Source organism: Oryctolagus cuniculus, chromosome 9, assembly GCF_051225735.1.
Source record: "Oryctolagus cuniculus isolate XC-2025 breed Fujian yellow rabbit chromosome 9, ASM5122573v1, whole genome shotgun sequence".
In the NCBI taxonomy this organism is placed as follows: domain Eukaryota; kingdom Metazoa; phylum Chordata; class Mammalia; order Lagomorpha; family Leporidae; genus Oryctolagus; species Oryctolagus cuniculus.
The window spans coordinates 103636917-103662718 of record NC_142875.1 but is presented as its reverse complement, the minus strand read 5'-3'; the positions used below and the strand labels follow the sequence as shown (position 1 = coordinate 103662718).

General features: G+C 52.2%; 1 protein-coding gene across 1 annotated transcript in view; it reads right to left on the bottom strand.

The window, feature by feature from the left end:
- Nucleotides 1-25802, bottom strand: part of VWF (von Willebrand factor) — a 152537-nt gene that overhangs the window by 55326 nt on the left and 71409 nt on the right. The window contains 14 exon segments of the mRNA NM_001329088.1: nt 296-473; nt 739-782; nt 1680-1844; nt 3714-3857; nt 4134-4274; nt 4366-4482; nt 6827-8205; nt 11091-11226; nt 11808-11966; nt 12924-13080; nt 15320-15433; nt 15627-15767; nt 18282-18428; nt 21423-21557. Of these exon segments, the coding sequence (NP_001316017.1) occupies nt 296-473; nt 739-782; nt 1680-1844; nt 3714-3857; nt 4134-4274; nt 4366-4482; nt 6827-8205; nt 11091-11226; nt 11808-11966; nt 12924-13080; nt 15320-15433; nt 15627-15767; nt 18282-18428; nt 21423-21557 (3157 nt within the window).

Here is a 25802-nt window from a genome sequence, read left to right as displayed (position 1 = left end):
GTACAAGGATTCCAAAGTGTGCACTGCCAAGTTGAACACTGACCTCAGAAAATCAATTCTTCCCTCTAGCTTTGCATAATCTGGGGAGAGGTCTTCCAGAAACAGAGCAAAAAAGCAACGGTCCTCGAGACTGGACGAAAACACAACTAGCGAATGTGGGAGGGAGGGAACATGGGTGAAGGCAGCACCATGAACAGACACATCTGAGCTGGTGGCTTCTGCTCTGCTCTCCGCACAGCCAAGCTAAACACACTGCCCTCATGACACTGTCTAATCTGGTGAGCAAAGGACTTACAGGGACAAGTCCAGCGGCAGCCACAGGTCTCCTCCACCCGAACAGGGAACTGGCTGTTGGGGCACGAAGGCTTGGGGCCCCGGTCACAGTTGACCCGATGACTCTTCAGCAAGGTCTGGCCGTCTGGCAGGCAAGTCACTGTGTGGCACTGATCTGGCAAGGTCCACACATCGCCGGGCTGCAGAAGAAACCGTCAGATTTGAGCAGAGACTAGGAGGAGGCACTCCAACACCGAGCCCATCCACCCAGCAGCCGACCACCTCTGGGGTCCTGAGTCAGGAAACAGCACACAGTATGCACAGGTGCACTCCCCACAACAGGACAGTGGCAAGCCAGAGACCTGGACTCAGACCCGGGGAGGCAACGTGAACTAGTGGGAACAAGGGCCCCAAACAAGCATTTCCAAGCTTTCTTTCAAAGTCAGCAGAAAGGAACCAACTTACCCTCTTCTCATTCCCATCCTCATCCACACAAACTCTAGGGAATACTGAAACAGACACAAATATGACCTTAGTTCCACCTCTCACCCAGAAATGGAAAGCCATTTGCAGAGGCTGGGCCACCTGGTCTTGTCTTTGATGTTAACTCAAACTTGGAAAAGCATCTTGGCAGGTTTCATGGTGGGGGCATGAGGACACGAGGTTGAGAGAGGGCTCATCCTGTGTTTCCACTAACATATGACCTGTGGCTATTAGCACATGACGATAACCACCATGATCATATATGGCAGTAATCACAGCTCACTAAGCCTATCCAACAGTCGCGCAGTCATCACCCCCTCCATGTGTGGATGCCAGAGTTGAGCAGGGTGCAGGAGATGGGACAAGACCCTGAAAACTTGAGAGAGAGCTATTGGAAATTCCTTCCAAGAGAGCTTACCAGTTAGCAGGGGAGGACAAGAACTCAACAGTAGGCTTTTGACTTACAATGAGTTACATTAGGAAACTATATGACATCAGACACACACAAAAAAATACTGGTTTTTAAAAATAGTTTCTTATCCAACATCAACTTAGACCAGGGTCCTTGGATACTAGAGCCTGTTTCCATCTTTCCCAAGCCCTTTCCACCCATGTTGAGAGCACAGGGCTCTGGGGAAGAAGAATGATCTTATGGATTCTGGTTCTTTTGTGCAAGATCCCGCTGCACAAATCAGTCCGTTTCCCTGCCAAAGCTCAGGTGGGCACCTGGAGTGGAAGGAAGGCACGCACAGGGAAACACCTGCTGGCCCCCAGGGGGTTGCAGTTCTATGAGCAGAAACGTAAAGGTCCCGACCTGTCTGATAACCTTCGGTCAAGGCCAAATCTTGTGCCTGAGCCCTTTCCAGTCTCTAGTATGATATTTTTGTCTTTATGTGGGTTCTGTGGGGCTGTTACAGACTCACCAGAGCAAAGTTTGTGGAAGAAGGAACTGCCCAGGGTGACCATGGTGGGGAGATCTTCAATGCGCTGGAGCTTCACCACATTGGAGCTGCCCTCCGGGCCTGCCAAGGTCCTCAGCTGGGCCTCGTCATACCGATCCCCGATCACGATGGGGAACACTGCCACTCCTGTATTAGCAAGGAACAAGAGAGGGCCTGGGGTCAGGAGGGCTCACAGTGGACCGGCCTAACCCTGCATCCAGCATCTGTGTAGACCCTCATGTTCTCCACCCTGGCCACCCTCACTGACCCCCTGAGAACAATATTCAGTCAGCAAACACTCATGAGACCCTACTGTGTGTCAGGTGCTCCCGTAAGCAATGAGAATCCACCACGGTCTCTGGCTCCAGCCCCACAGGGCTTAACACTGGGGAGAGACAGACACTAAACACACAATCAACCAATCCATTGACCAAGGTGTGTCAAGGGCAGGGGAAAAAATCAAAATCAGTTAAGGAGAATGAGAATACCCAGAGTAGGGATGGGGGCTACTGCCTCATACACAAGGGCCTTCAGAAAGTTTGTGAAAAGATGACTTTATTTTGCAGCAAAAACAAAAAACAAAAACCTGAAATCAATGCACATGAGGGATCTTCAAAAAGTTCATGGAAAATTAGCACTATGGAAAAACTGTGGGGATTTCAAAATGTTTTTGCACCGAAATAGACTTATCTTTTCTCTTTTTAAAAAAGATTTTATTTATTTATGTATTTATTTAAAAAGCATAATAACAGGGAGAGAGACAGAGAGAGAGAGATCTTCTATGTGCTGGCTCACTCCCCCAAATGGCTGCAAAGTCTGGGGCTGGTCCAGGCTGAAGCCAGGAGCCCAGAACTCCAACCTGGTCTCCCACTTGAGAGGCAGAGGCCCAAGCACCTGAGCCATTTTCCAGTGCCTTCCCAGGTGCACCAGCAGAAAGTGAGACTGGAAGGGGAGCAGCGTGGACTCAAACTTGAGCTCCAAGATGGGATGCCAGCATCGCAAGCAGCAGCTTGACCAGCTGCACCGCCAGCCCCTAAACTTATCTTTTCACTCCATTTTGCACAAACTTTCTGATGTACTGTGATGGTTGGAGGTGGCATTGGAGCAGGGACCTGAGGTGAGGCCGGAAGGAGGCAGAAGGAATCAGAGGGACAGAAGCAGAGCTGCAAGGCCCAGCCAGGCTGCAGCAGGGCCGACAACAGACAGGTGTGGGGCATGGACCACAAGCAGCTTCCGGGTCTCTGGGAGGACCTAACATGTTCTTGAAAGGGAGCAGAGAGCCAGCCAGGACAACAGAGCAGTGACACAAGCAGCCCTCCATTTGTAAAGGGTCCACCACGGCTTCTGTGTTGAGGACAAACTGCAAAGGACAGGTGGAGGCTGGGGTTCCAGTGAGAAAGTCATTTAGTTGTGCAGCCTGGGACACCCGCATCCCATATGAGTGCCAGTTCAAGTCTTGCCTGTTCCACTTCCAATCCAGCTCCCTGCTAATGCCCCTGGGAAAGCAGCAGAAGACGGATCCCTGCCACCCACGTGGGAGATCCAGAGGGAGTTACAGGCTCCTGACTTCTGCCTGTCCCAGCTATTGTGGCCATTTGGGGAATGAACCAGTAGGTAAAAGATTCTCTCTCTCTCTCTCTCCTTCACCTCTACCTCTCCCATTCCCTCTGTCTCTCCCTCCATCTCTCTCCCTCTCTCTCTCCCTTTCAAATAAATAAATAATTTTTTAACCAGTCTGGCTGCAGACATGGCATTTTGGTGAGAGACCAAAGACAACACTTTAAAAAGGAAAGGTGCAGGGGTGCGCAAGGAGAAATGCAAAGGCTGCCATCTAAAGCTCACAGATGAGGGAAAAATGAACACACTCACGACTGGTTCTAAGTAACACAGGGACTGGACAGCTTCCTGGGGCAGGACAGCAAGCTACACGGGGGCCCTGCACCTGCTTCACCAGGACCCCCGCACCTCCTCCCTTCTGGCATGCAGGAATCTCGGGGTTGGACACCGGCCACTTACGGTTGGATCTGGCGGCGGTGGCGGCTGCATCTACTGAGTCCTTGGAGACATCGGTGACCAGGATGACCACCACCTTGGAGGCTGCAGGTCTCACTCCGTGCACTTGCGAAGTGAGGTACCGCACCGCAAAGCCCAGCGCGTCCCCTGAGGATGGAGAAAAGACCACACCCCGTCAGCACCCACCGCAAGCAAGGGCGTGGCTGCAGCCAGCTGGGCATCCTGTCTCAGGGCACATCCTCTAAAGCTGAATAATCCTGAAGCCCAGAGGAACACACAAGAGACCTGGCAGACCACCCAGCTCCTTGCTCCCCAGGGAGAGGGAACTAAAGCCACCGAGCAAAGCGACAGCCAGTTAAGCCAAGCATTAGGACAGGAACCAGGCTCCGCCCCCAGCCCCCCCAACCCCCGCACCAACATTACCGATTTGGCTGGGGCCACCCTCGCGCTGCATAGGGTCCACAAGGCTCAGTAAGTTGGCTTTCTCCTGGGCCGCGGTCCACGGCACGTCGACGGTGGTGATGCTTCCGTACTGCAGCACGGACACCTGAGTGAGATGAGGCCCTAGGGAGTGGAAAGGGGAATGTCGTGTCGCATCCAATGTGCACCCCAAAACAGCCACTTCTTCTAGAGCTGCCTCTGGGTTGTCACTCACCCAGATTGGCCTTGGAGATGAAAGCCTTGGCAAAACTCTTCATCTCATCAAAGTAAGAAGCCGGCGAGCCGGAGGAGCCGTCCAGCAGAAGGGCCACATCCAGGGGCTGGCCGCAGTCTGCAAGAGGCATGGGACGGTGAGCACACAGCTGCCAGGCAGAGGCTGCCCGCACCCCCAGCTCGTGTCACCACAAAGGCGACAGGCAACGGAATTAAAAGCTAAGTAGGGGACAGGCTCTGGCCTGGTTAAGCCACTTCTTGGGATGCCCACATCCCACATCTAAGTACCTAGGTTCAAAACCCAGTTCCACCCTCAATTCCAGCTTCCTGCGGCTGCACACCCTGGGAGGCAGTGGTGAGGGTTCAAGAACTTGGATTCCTGCCAACTACGTGGGAGACCCAGGTTGGGTTCCCAGTTCTTGGCTTCAGCCTGGCCCAGCCCCAGCTGTTGCCAGGGCTACCTGGCCCTTTGTGTGTGTTTCTGTGTTGGGGGGTGTTTGCCTTTCAAAATAAATAACTGTGTAAAGAAGTGCATGTTTTTAAAAAAAGATAAGTTTATTTTGATGCAAAACAACTTGAAATCTGGGCATAGTTTTTCTACAGTATGCATTTCCTATGAACTTTGTAAGAACCCCTCATAGGCATGGATTTCCTAATTTTTTGTCAAAACAAACTTCTCCTCTAACTCCTTTTTCTATGAAATTTTTCGGGGTACTCTCAGATATCCAGGGATGGGTGTCTGGCACAGGCCTGCGCTGTGGCATAGTAGGCTAAGCCACAACCTGCCATGCTGGCATCCCATATGGGCACCGGTTCGTGTCCCGGCTGCTCCTCTTCCGATCCAGCTCTCTGCTATGGCCTAGGAAGGCAGTAGAAGAAGATGGCCTAAGTCCTTGGGCCCCTGCACCCATGTGGCAGACCCAGAGGAAGCTCCTGGCTCCTGGCTTAGGATCGGCCTAGCTCCAGCTGTTGTGGCCATTTGGGGAGTGAACCAGAGGATGGAAGACGTTTCACTCTGTCTCTCCCTCTCTGTCTGTAACTCTGCCTCTCAAATAAATAAATCTTTAAAAAAAATTGATTAAATGCCAGCAAGGGGTTGAAAAGGCAAAAGGGGCTGATGTGGTGGCTCAGCAGATTAAGCCACTGCTTATGACACCCCCATCCCTACCACCGATCCAGGTCCCTGCTAGTGTCTGGGAAGGAAGTAGGTGGCCCAAGGGGCTGGCGCTGTGGCACAGCAGGTTAAAGCCCCAGCCTGCAGCTCCAGCATCCCAAATGTGTGCTGTTTCGAGTCCCAGCTGCTCCACTTTCAATTCAGCTCTCTGCTATAGCAAGTGCTTGGGCCCTGCACCCACATGGGAGACCAGGAAGAAACTCCTGGCTCCTGGCTTCAGATGGCCCCAGCTCTGGCTGTTGCAGCCATCTGGGGAGTGAACCATCAGATGGAAGACCTCTCTCTCTCTGGCTCTACTTCTCTCTGCAACTCTTTCAAATAAATAAAATAATTCTTTTTTAAAAGGTTTATTTTATTTGTATTTATTTGAAAGACAGCGTTACAGAGAGAGGTAGAAACAGAGAGATCTTCCATCTACTGGTTCACTTCCCAGATGGCCGCAGTGGCCGGAGCTGTACTGATCTGAAGCCAGGAGCCAAGAGCTTGTTCCAGATCTCCCATGTGGATGCAGAGGCCCAAGGACTTGGGCCATCTTCTACTGCTTTCCCAGGCCATAGCAGAGAGCTGGATTGGAAAAGGAGCAGCCAGGGCTAGAACCAGAGCCCATATGGGATGCCCAAGCTTCAGGCTAGGGCTTTAACCTGCTGTACTACAACGTCAGCCCCTAAAATAATTCTTAAAAAAAGAAGAAGAAAGAAGGTGGCCCAAATGCTTGGGGCCCTGCTACCCGCATGGGAGACCCAGATAGAGTTCCAGGCTCCTGACTTCAACTTGGTCCAGCCTTGACTGTTGCGGGTGTTTGGAGAGTGAATCAGAGAAATCAATGATGGAAGATATTTCTTTCTTTTTCTTTCTCTCTCTCTCTCTCTCCCTCCTCTCATTAAATGAAAATACATAAATACATAGACAAAATTCAAGAAAGAAAAATTTCACCCACCCAGTAGCTTCCAAAAGAAATGATAATCACCGGATTTCACAAAGGTTACTTTCTTTCGAGGCAAAAAATGGAACTGGGTGGGGGTGAGGCCACGTGTTGGCACTGGCATTGTCAAATTTTCTTGTTGTTCATATGTAGACAGCAGGCTGTATTCCCTTTGAGTTAGTAAACACTTACAAATAAGGAAAGATCCTGCCCTGCCTGGAGCGGAGGAAGCATCAGCCAGCTCCTCGAGGCCCGGGTTTGACCGAGCACAGGGAGCAGGGAGGAGGCCCCGAGAGCAGTATCACAGCCTCACGTACAGCACCACGGCCCCTCAGCCCTCCCACACGTACACGGGCACCAGCCTACCAGGGGCAGGGGAGAGGGTGGGGAGCTGCAGCCCCGCTCCGGAGCAGCACCTCTGCAGCACCAGGTCAGGAGCCTCTCGGGGGAGCTTCTCGAAGTCCTGGATGAGGATGGGGGCGTTGGGCCAGCCGATCCTCTCCAGCTCCTGCACATCGGCATGGGGGCCCACTCCAATGGGCACCAGCTGGATGTCGCCAGGCAGTCGCTTGATCTCGTCAGAGGCAGGATTTCCTGTGACCATGTAGACCAGGTTCGGGGCCTGCTCCCGGTCGCCCTGGCTGGTGGTGAAGCTGTGCTCAGAGAGGTACTGCAGGGCCAGCCCCGTGTTGGTCCTGTTGCCACCCTGGTAGCGGATCTCTCGCACGTGTCGCAGGATGTCGTCCTTGGACTGTGGCTCGCTGAAGGTGTACTCCACGGTCACCACGTACGAGTACTGCAGCACCGTGACGTGGATGCTGCCGGGGCCCACGTCCATGCGCCGGATCACCTCCTCCACGAACGCCTTGCTCTTGTTGAAGTTGGCCTCCCCGACTTCGTCTGACCCTTCCAGGACAAACACCACATCCAGAACCATGGAGCGCCGCTTGGGGCCCTGGGGCGAGACCCCCAACTGCCCTGGGCTCACGGTGACACGGGCTGTGGGCGGGCGCTGAGTAGGAACAGGGGCCTCAGGGGCCAGGTCGCAGAGGTAGTTGATAATCTCATCCCTCCGCTGCTCCAGCTCATCCACACCACTCAGCACGAAGGCCTTGTTCTCGGGGGCCTGCTTCTCAATGAGGTGGATCTGCCTGAGGCTGACATGTGGCCCGATGCCCACTGGAATCACAATGACTTTCTCCTTCTTCAGGCCCTGGGCGTAGCGGACCAAGTTGCGGACCATGCGCGGGGTCTCCTGGCTGGCAGACAGGAGCAGGGCAATGCGGGAGGCTTCGGGCCGGTCCACATTGCTGAAGATATGGAAGAGCGTGTACTTCAAGACCTCGCTGGTCGAGGCCACCGGGCCGCCCGCATATTTCACCTGGCTGGCGATGCGGCGCAGCTCGGAGGGCCGCTTGCGATCCTTGAGGCTGATGTAGGAGTGGGAGCCGTCGTGGTACTCCACCACGGCCACGCGGATGCGCTTCTGCGAGATGTGCAGCCGCTCCATCACGCTCACCACAAAGGCCTTCAGCACCCCGAACTCCGCCTCCGACAGCTGGGCCGAGCCGTCCAGCAGGAAGACGAGGTCCAGCAGCTTGCTGCAGTAGAAGTCGTGCAGGGGCGGCTCGGGGGTGTCCTCCACATATGGGATGGTGGGCCTGGCTGGGGCATCTGTAGGGGGTACCACCATGCCTCCCGGTTCCTGGCAGGCTTTGCAGGTGAGGTTGACCCCCTCACAGTGACTGCAACAGAGCAGGGAAGAAAGCAAAATGGTTCTGGAACAATCTAAGAGCACTTCTCAGCCCTCCATGGTGGGACTTCTGCACCTGTTCCCATAGAACTGCCTGCCTGGTGCACTTGAATTGGAACTCCAGTGAAACACGCCCCACCCAAATAAGATGTCATTTTATGACATCTGTTCCCAGGTGGTCTCACACACAGACACACACACACACATAAACACACACATGTCCATAGACATGCACACACATGTCCATACAATAGCACACAAACACACACACACGCATGCCCATACACACACAAGCATACACACTTGTATACAAACATGCATGTGCACACACACACACACACACACACAGGCTTCCCTTGAGTCCAGAAGCCAAGGCATTAGCCCATCTCAGGGTGTGTTGTCCTAGGCCTATGTCTCTAGCAACACAAATAGATAATTATTATATAAACCTCCTTACAAGTACCTCCTAGGACAAACACTGTCCTAAAATGTTGTCACTGACCAGGACTTGTTTTTTTTTTTGTTTGTTTTTTTTAAGTTTTTTTTTTTTTTTTTTTTTTTTTTTTGACAGGCAGAGTGGACAGTGAGAGAGAGAGACAGAGAGAAAGGTCTTCCTTTGCCGTTGGTTCACCCTCCAATGGCCGCCGCAGCCAGCGCGCTGCGGCCGGCGCACCGCGCTGATCCGATGGCAGGAGCCAGGAGCCAGGTGCTTTTCCTGGTCTCCCATGGGGTGCAGGGCCCAAGCACCTGGGCCATCCTCCACTGCACTCCCTGGCCACAGCAGAGAGCTGGCCTGGAAGAGGGACAACCGGGACAGAATCCGGCACCCCGACCGGGACTAGAACCCGGTGTGCCGGCGCCGCTAGGCGGAGGATTAGCCTAGTGAGCCGCGGCGCCGGCCTCACTGACCAGGACTTGTAAGTGTTCTATTGAAGATAAACACTAAAGCTTGTTTGAATGATGTTGAATGTGCTGGGCCCTAAAAAGAGAGAAGAAAAACTGGAGCAGAAACATTGCAGAAAGAATAAAGGTTCAAAGATGTCAGCTTTCTCTAGCAGAACAAAGCCCTTGGGAGAAACAGACGAGGATCTCCACGGTGTTTGATGGAGCAAAAGACGTCGGCTCCTGCATTCATTCCTCTGACAGACGCAGGAGCTCAGTGAGCATCTATCGTGTCTCAGGTCCTCACCAGCCCTAAGCCTGTAGTAGTGCCACTGCCCCATACGCAAATTCCCACAGCACCAGGAAAATGTGCAGGCTCTTAGGGTCACTCCAGCTTTTCACCAATGTCCTGGGACCTGGCAGGGAATGGCAGACCGTAGCTGAGACCCAGTCGCCACACGGTGGACACCTACACAGACCAGGGCCTTCTCCTGTTGGTGCCCTGGCCTCCAAGGCAACTTGACCTCAGCACTCCCAGTAATGCCGAGAAGGCAGCCACGCCCTGAACCCTGGGAGCTGTCCTCTGTGGCTGGCTGGCCGGGGGATATCCCAGCTGCTGTGAAACCACTACCCATGCCCTGTTCAAGGGCTCAGCAAGGGCCTGATGGCTGCCCCTCCCGGCATGCCTGCAGGAGGAGGTAGGAAGGGCTCTGGAAGCCTCACAGCCCCTCCCCCCACCACCACTCATTGCTCACAGTCTCTGTTTCTGCATAGGGAGGGTGGGCAGGCAGGGTCGTACTGGGAAGTTAATTCCAACTTCCTCATGATCCACACGATTTATTGCTTCCATTCCTGGGTAACAGTGCGTGAGTGACATACTTTCTAGTTTCCTGTGTTTGCTAGGAAACTCACCCCGGGCAGTGTTCACTCTTGTTTGTACAGATGGTGGCGGCAGGATCTGGCTCTGGCCGCTGTGACCACAGCCCCCTCCCCAGCCAAGTTCAGTTCTCAAGTTCAAGCTCCCAGAAGGCTTCATCGGTGTCAGGGAGTGGTGTTGAATAGATCAACGTTGTAATAAATGTTCCCCACTTGTGCACAGGACTTCACAAAGCTCGGTGCTCACTCTCAGGACCTCCTCTCCCCTCCCCACAGGCCGGCTTCCCAGAAGCAATTCCAGCGAGGGCCCAGGGGCACAGCAACGCGTGTCCTCCCTCCCCGCTGTGAAAGCCAAGCCTGCTGGACTCAACTGTGGCCACCAAGATGCCTGCGCTAGACGGAGGGGTCAGGGCTCCACCTCACTTTCCTCCCTGAATCCCCAGCCCCACAAAAAGATAGCTGACTTCCAGGGACCCCACCTTTTGTGAGGAAAGGTAAAGTTCTCTTAACAACCTCTTAAGAAATATGTTTGGGGAACACAGGTCTTAAAGAAAGAGAATCAAACCCTAGAAACAAATCAAACAATGAACTAAGCTCATTCATTACTTCATTAACAAACAAAATAAATAAATCCAGCCTCTCAAATCACATAACTAGAAAGCTTTCCCCAAAACCTGTCTCCAGGCAGCCCTAAAAGAACACTATTAGAGTTACCATGCCAAGGGCAGGCACTGACACAGTGCCTAAGACACCACTTGGGACACCCAGATCCTAGAGAGGAGTGCCTGGGTTCAAGTTCCACCTCTGGCTTGGGATTCCAGCTTCCTGCTAACAAAGACCCTGGGAGGCAGCAGGTGGTGGCTCAAGTACTTGGGCCCCTGCCACCCACATAAAAGACCTAGATGGAGTCCCAGGCTCCCAGCTTCAGCCTGGCTCAACTCTGGTTACTGTGGGCATCTGGAGAGAGAACGAGTGATTGGAAGGTCTCCCAATCCCTCTCTCTCTCTCTCTCTCTCTCTCTCGTCTCCTACCCCCACTCTGCCTTTAAAATGAATAAAAACTGAATACGCAATTTTTTAAAAGGTTCATCACTCCAAGCCCCCCAGGATCTTGTTTTACCAAGTCTGGCAGTGCGCAGGGTCACCAGGGTTCAAGGTGACTTTCTTTCCCGAGGCCAGGCGCCGGCCAGCCACCTCACACACGGGGCAGTCCTGGGGGTCGATGCAGGTCTGCAGCAGTTCATCCAGGATCTTCCCTGCACGACAAAGCCCTCGTCAGGAGCCCAGGGCTCACCTGTCCCGAACGGCACCGCCTGTCCAGTGGGCAGCCCACCCCCCAGGGAGCAGCCTTCCCGCTCTGTGCCTCGATTTACCTCTCTGAAAGTGACAGGGGGTTCCTTCACCCCATCTCACCTCCCCCCAAGCCTTGGGACCAGGGAAAACCGTTTCTCTAAGAATCTCGATTTCCCGAAGAATGCATGCATTGACCTCAGAGCTGCACTCTCCAATGTGATACTTAAATTTAAATGAAGTGAAATCCAATACATAAATTCACTCAGATACACGCTGGCTGCCACTGTAGTCAACAGAACATTCCCATCACTGTGGAAAGTTCTGCTCCCAATCATAAAGCCATACACAGGCAAGAAGTGTTTCCTGGGAGCTAGCTAGACAGAAATCAGCCAGCCTGGCTCATGGAAACAGACCGTGCTGTAGGGCTGCAGGGCCGGGGCCAGAGCACCGTGGGGAGTTAGCTGAGATGAAGAAGGACCCGGAAGCACAGTTCCTAACAACCTGCCCATCCCCCCAGCCCGCCCCATCCAGGGACAGCGCTCACCTGGAGGGCAGTACGCATGGCAGCCCTCCACACACTGCACAGGACAGGCCAGAGGCTCCGGGTGCTGGCACGTGACAGGGCAGGCAGGTGCACAGCTGTTGTAGCGCCACTCGCACTCATACCCACTCTCCCGGACATTCCTCTCCTCGCAGCTCTGGGCTGTGTGGACAGAAGACAAGGCCATGAGTGACAGCACCAGGCAGTTCTGTGCAACCCGGGAAGCTGAGACCACAGCAAAGGTGCCAGAGAGTCCCTGGGGAGACTCACAGTGGTGATGGGGGGCAGGGTGGGAGTGGAGAATAAAGGGCCATAGGAGTCACTCACATCAGAGACTTAAATCTAAAGCAGGAACTTAGTGGTTCTGATTCACTTTTTTATATAAAAATACTAAGGCACAGGGCCAGCCTGTGACACAGCAGGTTAAGCTGCTGCCTGCAACACCAGCATCCCATATGGGCACTGTTTGAAATCACAGCTGCTCCATTCCCAATCTACCTCCTACTAATGAGCCTGGGAAAGCACTGGAAGATGGCCCAAGTCCTTGGGCCGCTGCCACACACGTGGTAGACCAGGATGGAGTTCCAGGCTCTTGGCTTCAACCTGGTCCAGCCCCCACCATTATAGCCATTTGGGGAGTGAACCAGTGGAAGATCTCTCTCTCTTTCTCCCTCTCTGTCTGTCTCTCTAACTCTGCCTTTCAAATAAATAAATAAACATTTTAAAAATGAGAAACAAATAAAACTATTAAGTTGCTTATACCCAAGGAAGGAAGATTCTACCTATACGTACGAGTTGATCCCTCAAACCGGAAAACAAAACAGTGTCTACTACACTGACCTCCTCTTCCTCATCCGTATGCTGTCTCCGTCTCCTTTCCAGAATTTCTCCTGAAGAAAAGTCTCCTTGCTCTGAAGTCTCAAATCCACATCCCTCCTTGCCTATCATGTGAACTCCCCATGCAAGTCTGTGTGTCAACTTGCTTTGGTCCTTGGTCATCCATTCCCGTACTAGAGCTCTCTCGTCTCCCCCACAAAGGCGCCCTCCTGCAACCCACAAATCTTCCAGATGCACGCAGGGAGGGGAGAATGTCCGTCGCCAAGAGGGGTCAGGACTCACGGCACAACGTGGCGGTCCTCCAGTTCACCACATTCCCGTGCTGGGCACACACCTGGGCGTAGGCAGCAATGGTGTCACAGAAGCAGACACAGTCACCAATAGACTCACAGGAGCAGGTGTCGTAAATGCAGACGTCCAGGTACGGCTCAGGGTCCACCTGCAAAAGAAACCTCGGGTGGCCTGGGCCTAGAGCTCTGGGTCTGGGTAGAACGTTCTGGAGGGAACGTTGAGGATAAGGGGACTCCTGGGTGGAAGGAGGAAAGTAAGCCAATGGCCCCTAAGAGGGACTGGGTGGCAAGAATCCTAGCTTCTAATTCCAGCAAGAAATACTGAAGATGGCAGTGTTGCTGGTCTTTACAATATGACATGCCAATGGATTTTTCAAAAGAACGAGCCCTCTATCCATCCGTCCACCTAGCTAGTGAGCCTGCTGAGGAGCTACGGGGCAGCACCCTGGACAACAAATCCACACAGACGGCAGGGGAGCCCACCCACCATTCCTGTTCCATCACACCAACCACATCCCCCCGCTTCCCGCCCCTGAAACGAGCTGCGACACACAGGCCCGAGTCAGGGTCATCGTGATAGAAATGAATGCAGACACAGCCAGTGGGTGCCGTTTCCAAGAGAGCCTTGACTCCCGTCCGTGACTCCTGTCTTCACTCTCCCACCTCAGATGCCCGTGGTTTGCAGCAAATACGAGAAACCTCAGTATCCTTTGAAGCCCCCAGGAACTGAAAACCACTGGGTGGAGGGAGAGAGAAACTGGATGCCTGAGTTTAACCAGCCCCCCCAACACACACACACAACGTGCATGGACACAGCTGTGCGCATGTGTGTAATATACATACCCGGGCACACGTACCCATGCACTCAGGGACACACACATGCATACAGAAGAAGACAGAGAACTGCATTTAACTATGGGGAATTCCTCCTTCTCGTCTGAGATAAAGACACAAAATGGAGCCTTCAAATGAGGGCTCAGAGTCCCTGGAACTAAGATTAAGAAAGAGTTTCTGTGAAACAAGAACTGGGCTATACCGTGGCATAGCAGGTGAAGCTGCCACCTGCGGCCCTGGCATCTCATATGGGTGCCGGTTCTAGTCCCGGCTGTTCTACCTCTGATCCAGCTCTCTGCCATGGCCTGGGGAAGCAGTGGAAGATGGCACAAATGCTTGGGCCCCTGCTCCTGGCTCCTGGCTTTAGATTGGCCCAGCTCTGGCTGTTGCAGCCATTTGGGGAGTGAACCAGCAGGTAGAAGACCTCTCTCCCTCCCCCCACCCCCCACCCCCCGCCTCTCTAACTCTTTCAAATAAATAAATAAATAAATCTTAAAAAAAAAAAAACTGGACACTAAAGGGGTTTAGAAGGGGTGAGGGTCATGGCACGGGTTAAGCTGACACTTGGAATGCTGGCATCCTACATCGAAGTGTCAGTTTGAATCCCAGCTATTCCACCTCCCTACTAATGCTCCTGCAGAAGCAGCAGAAGACGTCCCAAGTACTTGGACCCCTGTAACCCACTTGGGAGATTCAGATGGAGTTCCATGCTCCTGGCTTAATGCCTAACTCAGATCTGCTGTTGCAACCAGTGGATGAAATCTCAATATCTCTCTCTCCCTCTCCCTCTCTCTCTCTCTCTCTTTCAGTGATATACAAATCGCTCTGCATTTCAAATCAATAAGTCTTTAACAGATAATGATAAAGGGGGCTGGCACTGTGGCGCAGCAGGTAAAGCCACAGCCTGCGATGCTGTCATCTCATATGGGCACTGGTTTGAGTCCCGGCTGCTTCATTTCCAATCCAGCTCCCTGCTGATGCACCTGGGAAAGCAGCAGAAGACGGCCCAAGTACTTGGGTCCCTGCCACCCACGTGGGAGACCTGGATGGAGTTCCAGGCTACTGGCTTTGGCCTGGCCCAGCGCTGTGCATTTTGGCTATGTGGGGAGTGAACCAGCAGATGTAAGATATCTCTCCCTCTCTCTCTTTCAAATAAATCTTTTTAAATTTAGAATAGTAATAGTAATAAAGTAAAGGGGTTGTGGGGAAAGGTTCTCAGGTGTGGAGACTCGAGCAATACCAGGCAAAGGAAGCCCTGGCTCTGGTGGGGGAGAGGGAGAATGCAAAGGGGAGCAAACCCGAAGATTGAGGCCGAAAGAGAAGCATGGGCGGATGCCGCCAGCAGTCACTTCCTGTGTACAAGGGAACCGCCTTGCCGGGCGGGGCTCTCCCCAGAGCTGTGGCCTCCCCTTGGTGTCCGGCCCCGCAGCCTAGAAAGGACGGCAGCGCTGCCCCGCGGAAGCCCACGTCAGCGTTCTGCTCGCACAGGCGCATCCGAGCCCCTGGGCCGGCCCTCAGCACCATCCCGCCTCCCGCCGCCCTCCAGGCCCTCACCAGCTTGTTGCAGTCGTGGAAGATGTGACTAGTAAGAATCCTGCAGGAGGAATCCACCAGCGTCTGCTTCACGACATTGTCGCGGCAGGTGACAGGCGACAAGTCCAGCAGAACCTGGGGAACGGCGCAAGAGCACACAGATAGGGCAGCCGCCGGGCAGTCGGGCTGGGGCAACTCGACCCCGAAGCACTCGGGAGGCTCCCCCACCCCCAGGCCGCCCACCCCCTGCAGCGCCCGCCGCCGCAAGCTGCGGGTGGGAGCCATTCCCAGGACCAGGTCTCTGACCACGCAGAGACCCCCAACGTACTTTTGTGGTGTCCGCACACTGCGAGTTCACTTTCCAGGAGTTCCCGAAGGCCACGGGATCATCCTCCACTTGGAGGTTGCTGCTGGTGAAGTCATTGTTCTGGACGCCATCGAAATTCCCACACAGGCCACACACTTGATCCTGGAGACACACAAGGGGAGAGAGTGAGCCCTGCCAACCCCAGGGGCACGCTCTCCACTTCGGGGGAAGGAGGCGGATCCGCGCAGCAGAGGATGTGGGGTGGACCTAGGAGCAGGAGGAGGAGTGGGGTGGAGAAGGAGGCAGGGCAGAGGAGGACGAGGGTGAGCGGCAGGTGCTTCCCTCCCCAGGGCCTTGTCCTCAGTTTCCTCCATGACGGTATCTTAAAGTCAAGGAAACAAAGAGAGGCTAAGGACAGAGATGGGAACTGGGCAGCCTTGGCCTTGGAAGCCCGTGTGATAGCCATGAGCTCCCCAGCAAGGGTCTGAGCTGGCTCAGTTGTCCATCAGTGGGAGTGCAGGGGTCCAGGGAGGGGACATTACAGTCCCCCACGGCTGTGGACAGGAGAGTCCCTTACCTGGAGAACTACAACCTGTTCGGGGCAGGCTGCTCAGAACTGTTCACAAATGTCCCTGGGGAAGCTGGACCTTATTCAACTCCATAGGGAACAGGTGCTAAATGTGCTGATGGCTAAATGAGTGAAAGCCACCAGGTAAAAAACGATGGGAAGAACTGGAGGCGCTCGGCCTGGGAAAGAAAAGGTGCTACAGTTTTTACAGGATACCTAGAGCCCTGTCCTGGGACAAAGAGAAATGCTGAATTCTATTTTGCTTCAATAAGCAGGGAAAAAATTGGCTTTGGTGCAATGAGTATACATTACAGAGAAACATTTAAGAAGAATATTCTCACAGTTGGATAGAAAAATGAAGCATCTTTACAGGATTTAATAGCTCCCCTGGTGTGGCCACTGCCTGCTCCCTGCCCTCATGAACTACCACTCACCCCCATCCCACCTCTGCAGCCATCCTGGCCTCCTTGTCCGAACACCTGCCGTATCAGGGCCTCTGTGTGTGCTGGCCCATCTCTCCCTGGCTACTTGCAGGGCTCACTCCTTCCCTTCCCTGGGGACTCTGCTCAGATGTCACCACTTCAGACAGGTCTCATCACATCAATCTATCTTAAACCACATCCCCACCGGACTATGATTTTCCCCAAGGTTACAGGAGGCCAGACAGTGTCCTCAAAGGCAGCCGTGTCCTGACCCCCAGAACCATGGTTTGAGTTCCTCCCCCAACGCTCTGTGTGCTAGAAGCGTGATTCTGGTGTGGCAACGTTGAGAGGTGGCGGAACCTTTAAGAGGTGGGAGGTGATGAGGTCACTGGGGCGCTGCCCTTTGAAGCTCTCACAGATTTCCCACAAGAGGGGGTTGTTGTGGAAAGGGCATGCCTGGCCCCTGAATGCCTTTGACCTCCCGTCTGGCCATCTGGCCATGTGATCATGTCTTCACACGGCCATTTCTCTTTCTGTTTATCCCTCATACCATGACACAGCCAGCTAGGAAAACCTCTTTTCTTTATAAAGTTCCCAGCCACGCGGTATTTTGTTACCGCGACAGATAACAGATAAACACCCATGGCCACAGGGACTTTGCCGCTGGGACTGGGTTAAGGTTGCGAGCTGTAGGGAGATGATCCTGGGATAACCAGCCGGGCCCCATGTAATCACAGGGTCTGATGAGCAGGCAGGAGAAGCCTGAGTGGCAAAGGTGATGAGACAGACACAGGCCGGGATAGATGGAAAGATGCTACACTGCTGGCTTTGAAAGGGACGGTGAGGCCGCAAGCCAAGGAGAGCAGGCAGCCTCCAGGAAGTGGACAAGGCAAGGAACAGATCTGCCCCCGGCGTCCCCAGGAGGAAGGCAGCCCTGCCGGGTGATTTTAGATGTCTAACCTGCAGAACCATCAGTGAGGAATGTATGTGACGGTTTGAAGCCGCTAACTTCAAGGTAATTTGTTACAGCAGCACAGAACGCAAGGGTTAAAAATAGAACCAGGTGTCTGATTCTTCCTCTGTGGTATCCTCAGCACCTGGGACCACACTGGAACTATCCCCGGAAGTCAGTATTTGTGGAATAAATGAATGCTTGAGCTGTTAACACCTGCCACAGAAGGGAGGGTGACGCAGCAATGGAAGATGGATGGCGTCGTGGGCAACGCCTGGGAATCTGAATCAGCCCCATAGCCCACAGAGCCACTTGTCTTGTGCACACCACCCAGAGAAATCGTTAAAGTCCCAGCAAACTGTTGGGCCCTGGCCCGAGATCGTGACATTTCTCAGAGGCAGGTTAACAAGCAGCTCTCAAATCATGCCAGTGTACAGCTCAGGGGCAAGACAACCCCCCAGAATCCTCTGCAGTGTCAGGAGAACACCGTGCAGGGTCTCTCCTTAGGGAGAAAACCTAAAGGGAAGTGCACATCGCCTCATACCTAACTCCCTCCCTTTGTGGGCATAAACGGCACGCCCAGCAAGGCCTGCCAAGGGACCCTAACCCTTCCCGCGGGCAGCCTGCCTCTGTGAGTCCACAGACACACCTGTGCGGGGAGGGAGGCCGGGGCACAGGATGGTCCCGACCCAAGAGGTGCCTGCCCGAGGAGTGACAAGTGACAGCCCGCTGACCTGGTAGGTCTGCTTCAGGACCACGGAGACGCCCAGGCGGCGGTCCCACACTACGGACAGGGCTCCGCCCAGCAGCAGGAACACGTAGCGGCCGGATTCCACCACCTCAAAGTGCGTGTCCTCCTTCAGCGGCCTCTTCACATTCACCTGAAACAGAGGAGGCGAGAGAACAGGGAAGGTGAGGGCAGGCGGGAGCAGCCAGACCCTCCCTCTGCCACACAGCTGCCCACCTGTGCCCACTGCCTACCAGTACAGGTGCACACCTCACCTGCCCACTCGCTGAGAGCTTGCCCTGTGGGCCAGCACCAAGCCTGGGCATTTCTGCATCCATCTCGTCGCCTACCTTGCCAAGCACCCGTGACCCAGAGATGACAACAGAGACGGCAGTGAGGTCAGAAGGATGAGATCGAAAACAAAACCAGCCAGCAGGTCAGCCCCCAACTCACAGGAAGTGGCAGTTTGACCTTGGCCATGAAGTCCGGCAGTCTCCTTGGGAGGTGTTTCATGTGGCAATGATCTTACACATCCCTTGGTCAGGTGATTTACAGACCTAGCCCTTGGGGGCAGGCATTTGACTCAGTGTGAAGACGCCAGTTAGGGAGCCCCCGTCCCATTTCAGAGCACCTGGGGTGGAATGCCGGCTCCACTCCAGATTCCAGCTTCCTACCAGGGCAGACATCAGGAGGCAGCCGGTGATGGTTCAGAGAGGTCCCTGCCACGCACACGGGAGACCTGGCCTGGGATCCCAGCTCCCAGCCCGGCCCCAGCTATTATGGACATTCAGGGAGTGAACCAGAGGATGGGAGGGAGCTCTCTCTGCTTTCTCTCTCTCTCTAAGAAACACGATAAATGATTGCTTTTTTTTTTTTTTTCAAAATGAAACCTATACCTTTATAGAAATGACCTCTACACTCTCACCATCCTCGTCCCACCACCTCCCATTCCTGAGTCGCTGTCGTCAGTGGTCAGAGCTGAAGGGGAACCGAGACAGTGGGGTTGGGAGCAAGAAGCCACAGCGCCAGCGCCACGGCTCAACAGGCTAATCCTCTGCCTAGCGGCACCAGCACACCGGGTTCTAGTCCCGGTCAGGGCGCTGGATTCTGTCCCAGTTGCCCCTCTTCCAGGCCAGCTCTCTGCTGTGGCCAGGGAGTGCAGTGGAGGATGGCCAGGAGAAGCACCTGGCTCCTGCCTTCGGATCAGCGCAGTGCGCCGGCTGCAGCGCGCCAGCCGCGGCGGCCATTGGAGGGTGAACCAATGGCAAAGGAAGACCTTTCTCTCTGTCTCTCTCTCTCTCTCTCACTGTCCACTCTGCCTGTCAAAAAAAAAAAAAAAAAAAAGCAGCAGCAACACAGATCGCAGTTTCTGGAAGGGCGACCTGAGCCCAGGACTTGGCCAAATCAAGTGCTGAACCCTCAGAGCCTGTTTCTGTGCCCTTGGCTGACTTCCTAATTCAGGAGAGCAAGGCTGCTGCTAAGAACGGCCGCCCCTTCACAGGGGTCCTCGCCCGGGTAACATAACCACAGGCAGAGCTGGTCACATGCGGGAATTTATCCGCACACATCAGATTACCTCCTCTTCAACGTCACCACCGTCCTGGGCTACACAGAGCTGCCCTGTGAAGTGGGGCTGCTGCGGACCCCAGTCAAGGGGCGCCTTTGCTCAGCAGAGTTCTGCCTTAGTGGTGAAGAATTCACCTCCCAGCCCCTGCACCAGCGGTGGGCAGCTGCCAGAAGGCAGGAATGCAGGCTGAGAACATGACGATCCCAGACCAGGTGTGCCCCCAGACGTCTCTCCCCAGCACCATGTGTAGCCAGGCTGGCTGAACCAAAACTGTGACCTACAAGTGGCTTGCCACTGTACAATTTATTTATTTATTTGAGACAGAGAGAATACATGCTATCCACTGGTTTGTTCCCAAATACCTTCAACAGCTAGTGAGTATCCACCCTCACCCCTGGGGACACACTCTGAGTTTCCCACATGAGCAGCAGCAGGAAGCCAACAGCTTCTTGAGCAGGGTCTGGAGCTGTTGCCTCCCAGGGTCTGCATGAGCAGGAAGCTGGAGTCAGGAGCCAGAGCCAAGAATAGAGCCTGGGGACTCCACTGTGGGACAGAAGCACCTTACCATCGGGCTGAACGCCCAGGCCAGAGCTGTCCCTCTAAATGCAGGGCCTCCCCAGGCACTAAGTGAGCCTCTCAGCACAGAGCCCCAGCATGGGCATTTTAAATGGACTCGCCAAGGAGATGCTGGCGTCCCCTTCTGAAAACCACTTCTTACCCTCTCAGTACACAGAGACCGATTTGTCTACTTCTCCTTTGAGCTCCTTCAAAAGTATTTATCTAACAAGAACTGACAAGCATACAAGTAAAATTCCCCCGTCACTTGGAAATAATATGTAAGGACCCTCCAAAAAGCTCACAGGAAAATGGAATTGAGTGATAAGCTTATTTGAATGCAAAAAATTTTCAAACCCATGCACACACGTGCACAGGAGCAGCCCCTCCCAGCAGCCCTGATCCGTGGCTTTGCTTCCTACTGTTTCAGTTACCTGTGGTCAACCACAGCCTGAAAATATTAGATGGAAAATTCCAGAAATGATCAATTGATAAGTGTAAATAACTTTTATTAGAGTTTATCACTACAAATGCTCTATCCTCTTATTAGTTATGGGTGTTAATCTCTTACTGTGCATAACTGATAAACTAAACTTTATTCTAGGTATATATGGATATGTATAAGAAAAAATACAGAATATTCAAGAATCAGCATTATCCACAGTTCCAGGCACACACTGGGGGTCCTAGATCAGATTTACCATTGGTAACGGGGGGACAATGTATGCAAAATGGATGGCCCTCCCAGCTCCAAGCTCCAGTCACCTGCAGGGGTCCTGTGCTTACACAGACATCATCATGCTCAGTATCTACACTTTGACTAAAATAGAACTGTGTTATCTATATTTGTCTACCAGTTGTTTTTCTCATAGACTGTGTCAAGGCCAGTGCTATGCCTCAGCCTCACGCTCCACAATGGCTGCACATGATGCCTTTCACATGCATGCAAAACACATACTTCATAAACGCTCTCAGCAAGTGGGGGGAGGGGGCTGCGAGGCTGGAGGGGACGAGGCTGGCACTTACCTCCCCGTCAAACAGCTCAATCTCCCCTCCTTCCACCAGGATGGTGACCCGCTTCCTGCACGTCACCGAGGGGTAGCCACACCCCTCATTCCGCACCAGGATCCGAAAGGTGCCAGTGTTGCCGCCACAGTAATCCTAGGGAGAGAGGGGTACCAGGAGAGAAATATTATCCCTGCTTCCTCCCCCAGGGCCAGAAGATTGGAGTCTGAAGCCTTGGATTACAGGATGTGACCATGTCTGTGTCTGCGGGTGCAGGAGGAGAGAAAGAAAGAAGAGACAAAGAGGAGAGACGTGCCCAGGTGAGCTCCCTAGACAGGTGTGTCCTCCCCAAGCACTACAGACGGACCAGGTGCCTGTGGTCAGTGGGGGTCGTAAGGAGCACAAGGTGGAGAAGCAGGGGAAGCGTCAGGTGCTGTGCTTTGACAGGCACATCAGAGAAAACCTCCTGCCCAAAGCCCGTTAGCTCGTGGGACCACCCAGATAATTAGAACAGTTTGACCACAAGGCATCTGGTGGCTCTAAATTCTGGTTGGTTCCCTCTGCACTGTAACCCAGGTCCTGGGCTACTGTGCCCAGTTGTTTATAAAGGATAAAGGAACACTGCCCTCTTATTGGTCCACGATATGAAAAATTAAACAAAAATACCTCCCCTGTAGTAGCTACTCCTGTGGTGTGATGGAGAAGGAGAAAACACTCAGCTTGGAGAAATGAGACATGAACCTTGGTTCTGCCACTTAAAGGGTAACGCTGAGTAAATCACCACTCTGACACACACACACATATAATAGATACATACACACACGTACAACAGATACACGCACATATACACACAGGCACACACATACACATGCACATACAGTAGCTACATGCACATTTGTGCACATACACATACAACAGATACATATACACACACATTTAATGCACCCACATGCATGCACAATACATATACATGGACATACAGAAGAATTAATCAAGGGTAGACCAAGATGGTGGGATAGGGAGGGAGCTCACTGCTCTAATCTAGGGGAAGATAGTTAAAAAAAAAACATGGACAGAGTGCAATCTCAGGTAAGAATTATGGAGAAAACGGCAGAGGAAACTCCCTGCAGATTAGAGGGACACTGCGGACCTACATGGAGGAAGTGAAGGTGCACAACTCAAGACCCCAGCAGCCCAGAGCCTCAGCACCGGTCTTGGAGAGTGAAGTGAGACCAGACTGCAGCAGCCCAAGCCACTGGCGTTAAAGCTATGGGAAGACCCTGGCCTAAGTCCAGCTTGGAGCCCTGTGGGGGACAGAATAACTGCCAAACTAGAGGGAAAATGGCACACATTTCTCTCTCCCTGACCACTCTGCACCTGCGTCCTGAAACTAGCCAAGAGGGAGAGGGTGCCATCTTGGACATACTAACAGCTGCACCAGCCCATGTCTGTGTGCCCAGCAACAGGCCTAGAGGAGACACCCGAGTCTGGCTGGGAGAATTGACAGGGTCTGGGTGCCCTGACTGTGGGAGCCTAGTGTGCTGGGACTGTGAAAACACTGTGGCTGCGTGTGAGGGTGAAGGGTTGCCTGGGTCTTTGGGCAGTCACTATGGGTGGCTCCACATGCTCGGGCTCCTTGATTCCCTGGTGAGGGTCAGTGCTGCAGAATCCATGCTCACACTGAGGACTGCGCGGATCCTTTGTATGGTTCTTGTCACAGTGCAAATATTGTACCCACTAGGGCTAGCGCCCAGGCATTGGCCTCCTTGGAGGAGAGGAGGTGAGCATGAGACTAGGCTAACAGAGCACACTAAATGTCCCCTCTGATATTAAAAAAAAAAAAGGAGATAGATCACAGCCAATGTCGGTGTCATCTTGGACACTTCCCTCACCCTGGAGCACTGAACGGAGCTGCCTGTCCACACCCAGCACACACCTCAGAATATTCACTGAGAGAGCAGACACTCCACTAATCCACAGAGGCACAGTCAAAAGATAAACACCATCACAGGGCTTAAAAACAAAAACAAAGTATCCCCACAAATGCCTAAAAATAATCACAGCAATTCAAGAAACAAGAATAAGGAAGACAACATGACATCTCCATAGGAACACAGCAACACTTCAATGCTGGAATTGAAAATGGAGAGACTGAAGAAATGTCAGAAAGGGAATTGATCGTAGGATTACTTAGAAGTAATCAGAAGCAAATCCATGAATTAAGGAAATCCATACATGACATGAACGAACATTTCTCCAATGAAACCGAGATTTTTGAAGAGAAATCAAAATGAAATATTGGAAATGAAGAATTCAATAGATCAAATAAAAATGCAGTGGAAAGCCTTAACAACAAACTCAATGAGGCAGAATAAAGAATATCCGAGTTAGAAGACAAATCTCTGGAAATTTCACAGTCAGACAAAAAAAAAAAAAAGAAGAAGAAGAAGAAATTAGAAAACTATAAAACAGTGTTGGAGATTTATGGGATACCATCAAACGATGTAACATGAGGGTCTTAGGAGTTCCTGAAGGTGTGGAAAGAGAAAAATTATTAGAAGGACATTTAGTGAAATAATTACAGAAAACTTCCCTAATTTAGAGAAAGAAAGGGACATCCAAGTACAGGAAGCACATAGAACTCCTAATAGACATGACCAGAAAAGATCTTCACCACGACACATTGTAATCAAACCCTCCACAGTCAAACATAAAGATTCTAAAATGTGCTCAAGAGTAATGCCAGATTACTTTCAGAGGATCTCCAATTAGACTCACAGCTGACTTCTCATCAGAAACCCTATAGACTAGGAGAGAATGGCGAGATATATTCCAAATCTCAAGAGGAAAAAACTGTCAACCCAGAATACTGTACCCTGCAAAGCTCTCACTTATGAATAAGATGAAATAAGGACCTTCCATAACAAACAGAAATTGAAAGAATTTGTCACCATTCATCCAGTGTTACAAAAGATGCTCAAGGATGTACTACACACAGAAACACAGAAACATGGTCATCACTATGAAAGATGAAGGCAGAAAATTTTCCAGTAAAAGTAAGAAGGAAATCCAAGGTAAATAATAGAAATATTTATGGAAAAAATGGCAAGGCCAAGTCCTTACTCAGCAACAGCCACCTTGAATGTAAATGGCCTCAACTCTCCAATTAAAAGACACAGACTGGCAGAATGTATTAAAAAATAAATCCATCTATTTGCTGCCTCCAAAAAACACATCTCACCATCAAAGATACACACAGACTAAAAGTAAAAGGATGAGCTGGCACCATGGCTCAATAGGTTAATCCTCCGCCTTGCGGCACCGGCACACCGGGTTCTAGTCCTGGTCGGGGCGCCAGAATCTGTCCCCGTTGCCCCTCTTCCAGGCCAGCTCTCTGCTATGGCCCAGGAGTGCAGTGGAGGATGGCCCAAGTCCTTGGGCCCTGCACCCCATGGGAGACCAGAAGAAGCACCTGGCTCCTGCCTTCGGATCAGCATGGTGTGCCGGCCGCGGCAGCCATTGGAGGGAGAACCAACGGCAAAAAGGAAGATCTTTCTCTCTGTCTCTCTCTCTCTGTGTCCACTCTGCCTGTCAAACAAAAAAAAAAAAGTAAAAGGATGAAAAAAGATATTCCATGCTAACAGAAACAAAAAAGAGCTGATGTAGCCATCCTAATATCAGACAAAATAGACTTTAACAGAAAAGCTGTTAAAAGAGACAAAGAAGGGCACTACGTAATGATTAAGGGATCAATTCAACAGGAAGATGTCACTATTATAAATGTACACACACCTAATTAAAGCGCACCTGGCTATTTAAAAGAAATGTCAATGGATCCAAAGGGAGACATGGACTCCCATGTAGTAGTAATGGGGGACTTCAGTACCCCGCTTTCAGCAATGGACAAAGCAACCAGACAGAAAATCGGCAAGAAAACAACAGTTAATTGATACTATAGACCAAATGGACCTAACAGAGATCTACAGAACTTTTCATCCTACAGTTGCAGAATACATATTCTTCTCACCAGTGCATGGAACTTTCTCTAGGTCTAGACCACAGGCTAGACCATAAAGCAAGTCTCAGAAAGTTTTTAAAAATCGAAATCATACCATGCATCTTCTCTAACCACAGTGGAATGAAATTGGAAATCAACAACTCAAGAATCGCTATAACATATGCAAATACATGGAGATCGAACAACATGCTCCTGGATGAACAGTGGGTCGTAGAAGCAATCAAAAGAGAAATCAAGAAACTGTTGAGGAACATTTTTTATACTATTTGTTAAACTCTTTACTTAGTATAGAGTTAATCTTCTGCATGTAAAGTTAATTGAAGATAGATTTTAGTAAAATATAAGAATGGAAATAGGAGAGGGAGGAGGAAGAAGGGTGGGAG